Source organism: Colias philodice, chromosome 20 (assembly GCF_061535455.1).
Source record: "Colias philodice isolate Cphi_HAF_F1 chromosome 20, ilColPhil1 Martin Lab GWU primary, whole genome shotgun sequence".
Classification (NCBI taxonomy): Eukaryota; Metazoa; Arthropoda; class Insecta; order Lepidoptera; family Pieridae; genus Colias; species Colias philodice.
Window position 1 is genome coordinate 3,791,022 of NC_143105.1, and position 15,376 is coordinate 3,806,397.

The 15,376-nt window shown below is 32.1% G+C and overlaps 2 protein-coding genes across 4 annotated transcripts in view; both read left to right on the forward strand.

Annotated features, from left to right (window-relative positions):
• Window positions 1–15,376, forward strand: part of Atu (Another transcription unit) — a 463,287-nt gene that overhangs the window by 279,309 nt on the left and 168,602 nt on the right. The gene's annotated exons all lie outside the window — the stretch shown is intronic.
• On the forward strand, window positions 1,253–11,873 carry LOC149479361 (uncharacterized). Of its 2 annotated transcripts, XM_089708345.1 has the most exons (6): window positions 1,253–1,384; window positions 6,965–7,022; window positions 7,345–7,411; window positions 7,666–9,779; window positions 10,130–10,171; window positions 11,182–11,272. In XM_089708345.1, the coding sequence occupies exons 2-5, from the start codon at window positions 7,009–7,011 to the stop codon at window positions 10,146–10,148; spliced, it is 2,214 nt and encodes a 737-aa protein (XP_089564471.1). In that variant the 5' UTR covers window positions 1,253–1,384; window positions 6,965–7,008; the 3' UTR covers window positions 10,149–10,171; window positions 11,182–11,272. The 2 variants fall into 2 exon arrangements, with proteins under 2 accessions (XP_089564471.1, XP_089564470.1); XM_089708344.1 differs by lacking the exon at window positions 10,130–10,171 and having other exon boundaries at window positions 11,182–11,873.

The following is a 15,376-nucleotide window of genomic DNA, read 5'->3' on the forward strand; positions in this document are numbered from 1 at the left end:
ATATATGCGTCTGACATATTGTTTGCGCGTGTGCAGACATTCAAGTTTTATTTAGAATTGTTTACCTGAAGGCTGAAGAGTATAGTGATGCACCTGTGGGAAATAGATATGTAAAATAGTATATTTTTAACAAAGTGGTGTGTAGAGTTTTCATGTTTATCGATAAAGACAATTTTTATTATATAGCTTGGTATTAATTTTCCAATAAGGAAAATAGATATTTTCCACCTAGATTGATTTTCTGAAAAATCAGTTGATGATAAAAACCGAATAATTAAGATGCATTACTGTAGGTATACATAAATGAAGGACGAATATAGAGATATAAAACACATAAAATAAACTAATTTAAAAACAATTTGCACCACTTGTAAAACGAAAATTAGATTTCAATGGAAAGTTGCATATATATATATTTTTATTTTTTATTTTTATTTATTTATTTATTTATCAATAACAAATACATTTTACATAATTGAACATGCCAAAAACCACAAAGATTTGTCCGGCATGCAAAGCAATCTATCCACGACAAATACACAGCGCGCTCGTGTGCACGCGACAAGTTACAGACAATTATTATATGACATTATACAATATACAGGTTGTTTACAAAATGCAATTTTAATTTAGATTTAATATTATTATTATTTATGCTTTTTTTTAGGTTCAAATCAAGATTATTTAGTAATTGAGGAACTAAATATCGAGTTGTTCTTTTACCATAAATGTTAATTATTTTTGGAATGATTAAGCGTTGGTTAGTTTGTTGACGGGTAATGATTACGTTATCAATTTTTTTCTGCAGGTCAAAGTTAAAGAATTGTTCTTTTAATATTGTGTAATGGAACAAAGATTCTACCGGCAAAACTTTACAATGGTGAAAGAGATTTTCATTACTATTTTTACATAATTTTTTAATCTTAGGAGATACTATTTGTTTTAATATTCTTAGTTGTAGTGATTCAATGTTCTTCAAATAGCTTTTAAAGGTCTATCTTATAGCCTATATGGCTCTTATTGCTATCTATACTATATTCTACCACTCTATATCCTGAAATTGTCAATAATAAATTACATACAGATAATTCAATAACTCCACCTTGCTATTTATCAGCTTATGCTCCTCATTTTGTAACAATGCATTCATTACCATTCTCAAAAATCTCAGCTTAACAAAATCATGATAAAATTATCGTAAACATCGATAAGTCGACATCACAGTCCCGTCCCATCCCTATTCCCGCGCTGGGCCGAGCACAGAGTACAATTCGCGACTGACCGGGCGCCCGGCAGCGCTACGAACGAACGAACTAGCAACCGTGTACACACGACCCCGAATTCAAACCCTGTGTTTAGTGTTACTAGGACTTTTTTTATTTAGGTAAGTGTCGTGTATTTGTTATCTGTGATTTATTTTCTTTTCATGCCAGGACTTTTTTGAAAGTAGGTAATGTTCTTTATTTAAACATTTTGTAGCGATAATTTTTTTGTTTCAATCTTAAAATTGGCATAATCATTCATTAACTTATGAGAATATTTATTTATTTCCATATATTAAATAATTATTTCACTTTTATTTAGTTTAATAAATTAAATTAAAATACCCAAAGCATTAATATAAATAAATTTTTATTGCAATATCTACGTCACTCTTAACCGCTCATATGCTTTGCGCAACCACAGTTGCAAAAATAAAATACGCTAAACAGCTTGCAAAAAAAATAAAGGTAGCCTACTTTGCTAGTGCTCTGGAACGTGCGCCGCGCGTTCGACGCACCGCTATTAAAACTTAATTTATGACTTCCGCGAGAGGAGTACTTCAAATATATTGACTGTAATCGATTGCTATTGTAATAATACTATACAAAACTGTGTTATTTTTACAATATATGATTACCGTATACCTTAAAAAGTTATGAAATCGTCTAAAGTCTACTAACTTTTAAAGTCGTCTTTATTACATATTTATTACAACGGTCACTAAAATATTACTTTATAACAATAAAACACATGTTAGAGAATAATGTGGTAAGTAAACACGAGTAGAAATCAATAAAATACAACAATTACGGCATATTTTAACACTTCCTTGTAAGACACGTAAGATACAAACTAAGATATTCCCAAAATTCTGTTTGAAAGGTTGGTAGTACTGGGTAGAAATAGACGAATCAATTAGTTGTCTTTGGTTTAAATACGTAAAAATTAGACTCTGAGAGTATGAAATAGAGTTTATAATCAATTGAAATAAGAAAGTCGCTTTGCAACCACAGTTGCGCGAAACAAGATTCTCGATCGTGTTTTTGCAACTGTGGTTGCGCGTAGCTAAGTAAGGGGTCATTTTTTTTTTCTCAAGCATATGAGCGGTTAAGATGGTTTTGAGAATAATTTCGACCTTACCATAACGGTAAAAAATCGTTTATTTTAATTGTATTTCTTTTAGCTCATAAAATTAGCATTACAAAGGCATGCTTATAGCGGATTACGCGAAAGCTTATCGCGGCTTGTGAGTAACGTCACTGACTCAAAGCTCAGATTTAGATTCACGGCGGATGCAATGCAGTAAACATACTGGATTAAATTTATTTTATATAATTTTTTCGATGCTTGTGACCTAAATTATAATTTAAAATATTTCGTAAAAGTCTTGTAGAGCTTTCATAAATATATATGGATGGTAGAGGAGAATTTAAATATCTTCGCGTAAATGTCTTTCAGTTTCTGGATCCAAAATCACCAGACTAGTCTAGAGTTCAAACACTCAAAAAATACCTCCCAATATGATTCATGAACATTCGATAGAGTTCAAAGAGCTTTTGTTTCTATTACAGATGAAAGTTTTCACCCGCAAATATGTAGTACCTACTCCGAACACAAACTTTCAAGTTCAAAAATTTTATTCATGTAATCTTTTATAAGTATTAACTAATGAAAAAACATTTTTAATATGCTTTCATAAAAAAAAATATATATATTAGCTTCACCTGTGTGTTTATATGTAAGCGACTCCTTTAGACTCGATTTTGACAAACTTTATACGGACGGATTCAATTCCAACTTTGTACTACACTTATCCGGCTCCTGAGACACAGTATTTCACTAATTTAGGAGCCTGGATTCATATTATAAGCTGTACCTATTTTTTAATGTCAATAAGGTTTTTTTTTATATTTATCAGGGATCGGTGACAATGCAATAATTATTTCATGAGTTTATCTTATTAAAGCATCTATTTTTAACTATATTTATTTTTATTAACTATTCTAATCTGAGGGACGGAAATGTTTGTTGAACGAATGATTTGCAACAAGTTATGCGCAATAGGTTGGCTTGTTGGCTCAGGTACCGATTAGTCACTCCATTTTGGAACACCTGGAACAAAATAAGATTTATTACGTTGGCTGCATTATTTATAATTATGGAATTGGCTTGTGAACTTGGAACGCTTTCCTTGAGAGGTGTGTTTTGAGAAAAATAAGTATTTGTGGTGGTTCTCATAATATATGCCTGTCGATGAGGCGAAGCCACAGATTTTCAAAACGTGTTCAACGTAGATGTCTTTCCATTAATAATAAAAGGTTCCTCTGAAGTTGTACTGACTACTATAGAATTTGTGGTAGGTTAGTAATTGAGTGTCATGTTGTGTAAGATAGTTAGAAATTGAAGTGTATTCAGGTTTACTGTTTCCATTAAACAATTTAAATTCTTAAAAGCACATTACATTACCGAATTTCAAAAATTTATTTAATAAATTTAACATCATAAATTTTTTTAAACACATGACAAACACCACAAGTAAACAGGCAAAGTTAAAAGAATATTATTGTTTGTCTATGTATCTAACAATAAACAATAATACAAGACATTGTCTAATTATCGTATTCATTGCAAAACACATATACACAGGTACCTACAATAAACATAGATACATATTTTGATATTGCACTTATAACAAATTATTTTTTAATCAATATATTAAATACACACTGGAACTCTTATACCTGCAGTTATATATAATATCCTAAGTTTTGCATTACAAAACCCTAAATTTTTTTAAACAAAACTAAACATCTAGTTAATAGGACTAGACGAGCTTTCCGACTTTCGAGCCAAGATTCTATTTACATTTCAAGATTGTATATGACTAATTCAGGTATTGGCTTAATTTGAAGCTATTAAATTTAAGTGGCACACCTGGTGCATAGAGACCCAGTTTCTCGTCCTTGCTCCAAAATAACGTATTGGTAAATAACGTAACATGTCAGTATTTGGATCATGATGTATGTAAATGTTCTCGTAATAGTTTTATGGTTACGAACATCGAGATATGTTACGAATAACGACATTAAAATATTAGTAATGCTGGATGAGCTTTGCGTTGAAGAAAAGTGTTCAAATAAAAACACTATTAAAAAATATACAAAATGTAAGCTGTGTGCATAATACGTTCATGATTAATACCATATTTTTTACTTCTAGGTACTTAGATCCTTAAAAAATAAGTTAGATATTCCTATCAAAACAATACACATTACCGATTCGTAACAGCTTACTTTGAAACCCTATGGACCTTTTCGTGGAAATGCAGATAAATATCCAAATCAATAAATCTTTAAGAAGTTGTCCTAATAATTATTTTGATAAGGTCTTATTTGCGATCACATTAAGATGAAATTAACCATAAAATATCAGTTAGGTACATATATAAAGATTTCAGCTTCACATAATCGGTCACAGACGATGTCCAGCATACTATATCATTAATTAAAACCATGTCCTAGCCAGCTAATAATAATTAATAAACCTAATGTGGGTAGGCGTTAGTGCATGTTCACCCATAGCTGTATGCGTCATTAGCTACATACATTAGGAATATGTTTGATGCATTGAAGATTATTGTTTAGACTACTGCCCACATCTTCATTAAGCTAGGAATTGTTGAAAATGTAAGAACGAATGTGTTTTAATTAAATTATTAATTTTGAAAGCTGGCTTTTTGGCTGGATTTTGAGAAATGGCTGGATTCGAACACGCGTCTTCGTTAGGCCTTAATTTCTCATATTAAAAGCACTTGAACGCTATAAATAAAAAATAAAAAATATTAATAGTCATAATTTTTGTATGTTTTATTTAGCTTATTTATGGGTCAATCTATCAGCAACATGTCAAATTTAATTTATCCAATTACATATAATACGTAGGTTCTTTAATTTAAACTTGTGAGATAAAATTGTCTTTCACGGGGATCTTTAAACAAGACAACATCGATTATACCTACATTATTTTTTCTGACCCAAGCTTATAAAAATTGAAATAAAATTTATAGAACTTTGAGCCATTTTAAAAATAAATCACACTATATTAATTTATTTCTTCATTCTATCGCAAGTCAACTTCTCGACTTGTTTCATAAGTTTCAATAAGTTAAAGGTTAAAAGGAATATTTAATAGATGTCTGCAAATGAACGAATTTATAGGTTTGCAATATCTATACCTATCAATAACACTTAAATTTTATTATCTCTACCGTGCTTATTTATGTTAGGACTTAGGACAACCATAATTTGCAGTGAATGCATTATTGTTCAATATTTAATTTTAGGTACATATTAACCAATTTTAATTAAATTAATGGTGTTATTATTACGATATTTACATATTCAATAAAAAAAGATATTTCTTCACTTTAAATATAATATACAATAATAATTTAAATATAATATATAATAAGTAATATAAATAACTTGAATAGTTTTATTACGAAAAATTAGTACGTTATTATATTTGTGTAAGCTTTTGAAAGTCAAACTAAGTATGTAAAAACATTAAAGCATTAATTACGACGAAACATAACATTACAAACATATACATCCTTAAGGTTAGCTGAAGGACTTCTTGTTATGTAAACCGGCTAAGTTTAAACCATCAATCAATTAGGAAATTCAGTAATACTTCTTATTTCGTAAATAAACGAGCTCACTATTTGAAAGAAAAGGAAATTTATCGTTCGCGTTTTGTTATAGGAAGGCGTAGTTGGTATAATTTTAGCTTGGCTAGCCGCCATTGGCTATATTTATAGAGTGCCAAAATTCTGCCATCGCATACCATCAGCGGTATCAATGGTTAACTATTCGACTATTTGCTATGTACATGTTACTTTTTAATTATGGCTAATATGGAAATATTTTTATACCTACTGATTTTAATTAAAATAATAAATAATAAAACAAAAAAGAACGTGTGTGCCGAGCACACGTTTCAGAAGTGAAACTTCTTTGGCAAGATTCAAGGATACCAAAATTGTCGCCTTACTCCGACCTTGAAGTTGTACTCTCAACGCGATTAAAGAAGTTTTATTTCAATACTATATTTTCGTACCATCAATTTTAACAAAAAATTGCAGGAGTTTTCCAATTATTTCTCTTTTAAAGTGAGATGATTGAATTAATGAACTGATTAATATTAAAATAATAAATAAGCTTCAATTAAATTAAAAGATAATTATGAGGCAGCATGTCAAAATGCATTAACATTTTTTAATATAACATTCTAGTGAAGGATTTAATAGATTCTTGAATATTGAAGATTGTTCCGTTCGGATTTTAGATTTAACTTGTAAGATAAATTTTAAGGATGCTGATTATCATCTTTTGTATACTTGAAATCTTGTCGAAAAATCTGCATAACTTTCGCATATTCGGCAAAATAATGAATCACCTTAAATTTAAGATTAATATTTATTTATTTGATAAATGCATTAGTAAGATTCATGTGATATCTTTCTCTACCATGAGTAAGAGACTGCTATTTCAAATAACAATAAACACACAATATTAATGTTTTCCAAGCGAAGTAGAAATATGAAATTCTCAATTCCAAGAGCGTGCTAACCTTGAGCAGGTGGTATGATTCCCGAAGCGTATGTTTATTTTCCTAATGTCGATGGTGATCTCACTTACAGTTGGTGTTCGCGGATCGCAGAACGCTTGACCAGATCTCTTCGAAATGGCTGAAAACGGGTAATTTTTTTCTTTCATTATTTAGTTAAGATTAAACAAATTTTGTTAAAGGTTTTTTGTACTTGTTAAATACAGTCTTCTCTTAATTAGCATAAATTAATGAAAATCTTAATGATAATAATTTTTATTCCTGTTTGAGAATATGTTTCAAAATGTATAATTAAGTTACACAAAGATCTGTTTCCACACAGTATTACACAAGTTTGTTTGGAATGTGTTCTAACAATACTGGCCCTAAATTGGAATAGGTCAACAATGCCCTCTTGACGGTGTCCAGCAGTTGTATGGTGTAAAAATAACATGATATTTGGCTGTTTTCCAGATACGGGCCCACGCCTGTCGTTGGTCACATCGGCAGAATCCCAAACTACGGCAAAACACAAGCAAATGTAAGTATTTATTAGAATTCATTATATCTTCTAAGATAGTCAATGTTCATTTAGCATGTCAAGTATTTGCATTCATAGGAAGTTAGAAATATGAATACGTTTACGTCAAAGAAACTTAAATTGAAAACAATTTAAAGAAATAAACACTACTAAAAGAAACATTTCATAAGGAATTAATATGTTGTTTATAGTTAAGTGAAGTACTGAATTCGACAATAAAACCAGTAATAAAAATGTATTTTTTTTAATTTCAGCAATTTAGCAACCCTGAACCTCCAGCATGTATCCAAAACGCTATGATGACAAAGGACAAGAAACCCTTCACATACACTCCAGGTGGCCTGGATTTATCACAAATAAAGACACCAAGTATGGCTAGAAGGTTAGCCCGGCAACGATCTTTGGAAGATCATGAGCAATCGTATCCACAAGGAAATGGAAATTATAGTCCCCAAGGAGGGCTAGCGCCACCCCCACCGCCTCCTATGAAAATACCAGCTCCTCCACCACCACCACCTCTTGTAATTGAAGCACCTAACGCTAAAGCCCCAAAACCAATCGCAATGGGTGAAAGACCAGAAATAGTTATACCAGAAAATCCTATTGGCATGCTCAGAAAGACAAACAGTCCGTATCATTGGGAGGCAGAAAAAGCTGAGCTACAGCGTATAGGGCCTGTTCCTAAATTTGTTGAAAAGGTGCCAAGTCCTCTGACCGTTAAGCTGCCGCAACATAATGTTCCCCAGAATTATGGATCACCACAATCTAATTATCAACGACAGAACACATACGGAAATCAACATTCGTCACCTGAGAGCCCGCTTCACAGACCTGAAGCTCAATATGGTAACCAGAAAACGATGTCTCCAAACATGAATGGCTCACCTCCGATGAGAGAAATTCTACAGCGACAAGACTCACAATTCAACAAAAGTCCACAGCCGTTTGCAAATCAATCACCATTCAATAATTCTGCACCTTACTCTCCAACACCAAACAATCATTGGCGGCAACCGGAAAGAAGGGATTCACCCGTTAAAACTAGCCCACAATCACCTCAAACAAATCGTGGACCATTTTCACCAAATGTTCAACAAAATTCACCTGTATACAATCAAGTTCCACAAAACAACGTTTTCCATACATTACCTAGAGCCGGGCAAAGAAATCAAGAAAACATTACAAATAATGTCCAAAATAACTATGGAAATCCTGCTATGAATAATGTCAGAGAGGTTCCGCAGCAAAACTTTAATTCAAACGTTGAATCGGCAAACACTGCACCTTGGCGTACTAATACACTGAACAGATATCCCCGTGAAAATCAACAACCATTGAATAATGAACAAAATATAAATCAGCCTCAGTCATACACACCGCAATGGAGAGGTAATGATGCAATTAATAAACAACTTGAGAATAATGCAAGCCCTCCATGGAAACGAGAAAATGTAAATGTACAAAAAAGCAGCCCACAACCACAATACAATCCACCGTGGGTTCATGAAGATTCAAATAGAAATAAAGTCCAGACCGACAATCACTCGGCTCCATGGAGATCACAGGAAACAGAAAGATCCGCACCTAACTCTCCCCCAGAGACAAGATATCAGTCCTCAATATCTATTCCTGTTACGCCAAGGAAACAAGCACCCCAACCTCAATATAATAACAGTCCATCACAAAAGGAAGTCGTATATGTTAATCAGGAACCCGTATATTATTGCCCAGATAGTCCAAAATCGATACCGCCGTGGGTAAAAACGCAAAAGGAAAAGACTAAAACACCTCCTCCAATATGGTGTCAGAGACCTTTGGATGGATCAAAGGCAGGCCAGAGAGAATTGGAAACGCCACCAAGGGACACCAGCCAAGAACCTGAGTGGGTACGAAAGAGTAATGAAATGCAGAGAGGTGCACGTGACGTGATCAGTCCGCCTAAATACCAACAATCAGCACAGCCGAACTGGTCAACGCGACCATCAGAGAATCGAAAGAGTCTACCGCGAGACAACAACCAACAATATCAACAGCAGCCTTCGAGTAGGATAATTCCAATTCAGATGGAAGTATCGGGCACAGAGACTCGTAATCAGAAGCAGCAAGGGAATCACCATCCACATTTACGAATTATAATCGATATGAAACAGAATCCCGATCAGAACCAACCACAATCACAGGCGCCGTATTCGCAGCCAACCCAACGTATCATGAGAGTGCTTTCACCGCAATTGGTGAGAACGGACGAAGGATCTACGGACCGAGAGCTTCCAACACTGAATAGAACTTTCCAGAATCAAGACAGTCAACCAAAAACTCGAATAATACCCATACAAGTGGAAGATAGTAATGGTGGCGCAAACAAAAGGTAGGTATTGTTTAATCTTCCTCTATATATAAATTCTCGTGTCACATGTTAGTTACTATCATACTGCTCCGAAACGACTGAACCGATTCTCATAAAAGTTTGTGTGCCTATTGGGTAGATCAGAGAATCGACTAACATCTATTTTTCATTATTGCAAAAATCCCCACTCTTGTGACGGCTATTCTTAATCCTATTTATTTATATTTTTATTTTTATGTTAGTGGTTGTATAATCCAAATGAAGGAGCATCAAGACAAACAAATTTTCAACAGCTGTATACGAAGGGGTGTTTCCAGCTCCCGACATATTATAGCCTTATTGTAATTTACACGATATATTATCATTTTCAGCTTCGGTGGCCGGTATTAGAGGCGTCGTTTGCACTGTCCAAAGTAAACAATTTTATTGCACACTGCTTCTTCTTGCAATGAGTCAGAACGCTTGTATATTTAGCATCTATCCGCTTTGAGAACGTGCTCTAGTTTCGTTTGACCACTAATCGAATCATTTCCGCTTGAAAATTTAATTGGCCACTAATTTGAGTGTGATTTACTCGATAACTATTCATTTAAATGAAATATTTCATATTAAAACCTTAATTAAAACTAGTTTGAGCGCTGGAGATTAATTTTTCATAATAATATGTTATTTTTTTCGCTGAGTTTAACCAAATATAAATAAATTAACTCTTATAGATGACTATATAATTTTTCCAATGATAAATTGTTGTTGCTTTGTCATGCATAAAGAAGTAAACGCGTGAATGATCGTGAAACATTTTTTGGTCTTCGATATCACAACAAATACTTGGGTTGCGTTATTGTGTAAAATAATAATAAATAGTTGAGAAGATTCCACTATTATAATAATATCGTTCGTTTTGATAGAAATTATATTTGTTAAACGACATACTTTTTTTTCCAAATCTGTTACCTAGACTGTAATTTTTCATATGTACACAAAAATAATCCGATAGAGTGTGCACATACCCTTAAATCATGTTTTTATTTATTGTGTTTGTATTATTCCGATTAAAGCAATATAGGTCTAGCTTTTGAGAATCAAACGAATATGAAATAAGTCCAACGTGATGGTTCCAAGTATTAGGTACAGTTTTTTAGTAAAGAATAAATTATAAATTGCAAATCAAGAACTAACAATTTGGCTTTTATTTAGATTTTTTCAGTAATTTGAAATAACTCTTACCCTCTTAATTTTAAGTCTATTATTTAGATCATTGTTATAGGGGATTCAAGCTTGCTTTACGGTAGAAACATACAAACGTAACGAAATACAACATACATTATTAATCTTTATTGTACATAATATCTTCTATTAAAACTTTAAATTTCATTCCTCTTCCTGTTAAAAAAGTGAATAACGTAAAATTATGTTTTTTCAGGGTGTACTACCACAATATAGCTTGTGAGACTCCACAGCGGCAGTCGAAATCGTTCAAAGTGTTGCAAGTCGTCACTGGAACGGGTCCAGATCAAATTCAGATTATAGAAGACAGGAAAGGGTACACAGACTTATGATAATTGTTACAGAAACATCTAGAAATTTTCAGAACAATCGCCAAATGGCGGTGACTTCACCTAGTAACGAAACTCGTAAATAAAAAATCGAACCTATTCGTAAAATGTATATAAAATTATATAAAATTGTGGTTATTGTTTATATTTTTATATTAATTATTAAATGTATGTATTTATAGAAACGGAAAAACGCGGGAAATTAGCGAGCTAATTAATATATTTTATTACGTCTTATTTATTTTATTGTCTTAGTTTTATTAGATAGTTTAAACTCTAATTTATTTTATATCCAATAATTTTCTATCGTAGATATGAAAATTATTATTAATGCTTGTTTGTGATTGTACTAATGCTCATAAGTATATATATACGGCTAACATACCAAAGAATGTTATTTAAATACATATTTGATTAAGTATATGTAGTCTAGTTAAATTCATTGATATATTTAGGCATATATAGGTATAGGTTATAATAATCTTAGATAGATAAAGTTTAATTTAAATATATTTTTAAAATATATGTTTATTAAATTCTAATATATTATTTGTTCTAACAAATTAACTCTTCCAATATAATCTTATCTTCTTTATTTTATGATATTATGTATTGTATCTATTTATAACATTTACTATAAACTAATTTTAATTTTTATTACTAACGTATATATCTACTAAATATATATATTTGTTTGGACTGAATATATAGGATACTAATTGATTAATAATTTCAAAAATTTACATAATGAAACCCGAAAATTGTTCCCGTTTGTGTTTGTGATTAACGAAATTAAATTAAAAAACAAGTTTATTACATTGCATATTTGACATTATTTAGAACACAAATTTATTAACACGTTAGCTGCGAAACAGGGCTTGAAACACCCTGTCCGTGTCTCGTCGTTATAGCGGTAGGAAAAAACTTAAACTTCTCTGTCGTGCGGGAGGCATAACTGCCATCTGGTTCAGTGTAGGAAAGTGATATCTATATATCTGAGATGTGCTATTGATTCCTAGTTCAATGGTATACCGACCTTAATACCGGGTTTCTTAGACCTCGTGCCGCACTGAACTAATAAAAATTCTAACACAGTGCGGAACGAGGTTGCGAACACCTCGTACCCCGCGAACCTCGTACCGCACCCTAAGCTAGCTTCACGCGGTTAGTGTTGTGCAACACATTCGAGACTGAGCACGCGACGTATTACGACTGCTGCCGATTATGTCGAAACGTTGCCGAAAAAAGTTAATCAAGGAGGAAGATGAAGAAAAACCGGGTGGTGAAACTCTAATCTGAAATCTGAAAAAATATTATTGCTTGGCCTGTTTTAATGAAAAACATCCATAAGTTTGATAAATAAATACAATTAAATAAAGTCGATATTTCTTTTCCCATCACTAAATTATATGAAAAACTGCTATCGTTCAGTGCGGTATGGGGTACATCAGACCCCACATTTTATTTTACCCATAGAATCTAAACTAACTAATCTAACCACGGGCGACGGTAGATTTAGGTTAATGAACTCATTGTTAATAATAATCACGACAAAAGCCGCACACTTTGTCATATTTGGCGCCAAAAAAAGGATTTTGATCTCCTACGGGCGGTGGGGTTTAATATGCCTCGTGCCGCCACAATGTCTGGTATAGGACAAGGTTTAAAACGACCCGTAACGCAGTAATGGAAAGTACAGATATATCTGTGCCGCAGTCAACGTGTTAAAGTAGGTTCTATATACCTATTAAAAGATATTCTTTAACATATCTTTCAGTTACCAGTAAAAGTGTCGTTAAACATTTTACAGGAAATATGTACCTATCAATTGATTTAATACCAATTCAATGGTCTAAAATTGTATTGCTTTAAATTGTGTATTGGTTTTTGCATTGCTGAAAAAGTAGATCATATAATAAAAGCGATGCTTCAATAACAAAAAATGAAAATCTTTTCAAATTAAGTATTGTTTTTGATAAGATATAAAAGCTATCTATAATGTAAACAAAATAATGAATAGTCAATTTTAAAATATTGTTAAAAATAATGTCAAAGTGAATGAATGAAACAGACAAGGGGTGTGGCAATCTAGTCAGTGTGATCTTTTTCTAAGTATTTATGAATCTATTTTAAAACTTATTTTTAAAATTCTTAATCTTAATTCTAGTTCTTAATTAAGGATCTATATTATACAAATAAATCGAATTATTAATAAAGATATTACATTACTTAATGTTGTTTTATTGGAAATATGAAATAAGTAATAATGTCTTGATTATATTATCTTATAGAGTCGATGAATCTAGTAGACTCGTCGTAACGCCTTAAAATTAATGTTAGGTATGTGGTAATTTTTAAACATTTTATTTATATTTATTTATTGAACAAAATATGAGAAAACAATAGTATGCAAAAAGAAGTAGTACCTAATACAAAAGCATAATTTGCCCAAAAGGCGGCCTTATTGCTAAACAGCAATCTTTACCAGGCAACCTGGCGGGAGAGGAAATGCAAGTAGATTATGGGATAGTGCAGAAATACAAACAAAGTATTAACGCAAAAATAAATTTTGTGTTTCTATGGCAAATATCATATTAATTTGTAAGTTTTTCCAAAGTTTTAATAGATGATATTCGTAATGCAAGCGGAGGCAAATCAAACATACATATTAGACATCTTGAAAATCGGTTCAGCCGTTTAAGATCTACCTACAGTCAAAAGTTTTGTGTACACTTTCGAATTTCTGAAGGGAAGCGTGATACAGATAACACTTCTTATAAGTAATTAATTAATTAAATTCTACGATTTCTTCTTCTTCTTTTTGATTCTGGGTTTCAGTTCAAATCTTGTTAATACACATTTTACATCTTAATATATTATATAAATCTCGTCTTAATATATATAAATCTCGTGTCACAATGTTTGTCCTCAATGGACTCCTAAACCACTTAACCGATTATAATAAAATTCGCACACCATGTGCAAATTAGTTTAAACATGTAGGTACCACGGGCGAAGCCGGGGCGGACCGCTAGTTATACATATTTTACTTTTCAAAATACTGAAGCTTATTTGGAGCGGAAAATTCGATGTTAATATAGCTTTTTTAACGAGGTTTATTTTTTGAAATAGTCAATTGTTCTACTTTTAGTGTTGTGGAGTTTTAATTTTTGCTTTGCAAACATCAAGATTTACTCATGGGTACATATTTTGTCTGAAATCACCACTTGGGAAACAGAATCATCAAAATTTATCCCGTCGAAATATGAGGTAACATAAAATAATTTTCATTATTTATCATGATTATTATTTTCGATACTCCATGGCAAGTCTAGAACCGGCCAAAAGCATTGATGAGCTCTTGAGACTGACAAAACGGATCAGTAAATCAATAATAAATCTGTCCCAAGCACTACAAGAAACTTCGAACCAGATTTGATGAAATTTGTTATAGATATAGCTCGAGCTATGCGGAAACTAAGAAGCCAGACAAACTTGGGCAAACTCTAAACTTTATGATGGCAACAATTTGTGTCATAGTAACAAATAAGTATACTTATATACAAGCATCTAAGTATTTATTAATAGTTTCAAATAAATAGCTCAGTTCTAAACACACTGAATTATTGGTTTAGAAACAGCTTGCAGATGCTATAAATTCGATGTTCATAAACACAGTTATGTTTGCATTCATTGATGTGTAAAATATAGATTTGATTGTATGTTATGTATATAATTAATAATTATTAGTACCTATAGATATGCATTTGACCGCCTCCTTGGTACAATGGTTGACGCGTGAGCGTAGAACCGAGGGGTCCTGGGTTCGATTCCCGGTGGAGACGAAGAAAAAAAAAATGTCTCGGCCCGGCGGGACATAGAAGGCTGATCACCTACTTGTCTCTATAATGTATAATGCATCTGCCACCACAACACTGCCACTATAACCGTTTGGGGACATGGGACTTCACTTATAGAAATGCATATTGTACAGTGTGAAAAGCTTTCATCATTTTCGAATTAGAAACCTATGATTTACCGTTCTAACGTAAATCGTAATTT

What these genes read in the sequence shown, in the direction of transcription:
- LOC149479361 (XM_089708344.1), top strand. An exon ending in ACGGCAAAACACAAGCAAAT is followed by an intron (nt 7,412 to 7,665) that starts GTAAGTATTTAT and finishes TTTTAATTTCAG; the next exon opens with CAATTTAGCAACCCTGAACC. An exon ending in AATGGTGGCGCAAACAAAAG is followed by an intron (nt 9,780 to 11,181) that starts GTAGGTATTGTT and finishes ATGTTTTTTCAG; the next exon opens with GGTGTACTACCACAATATAG.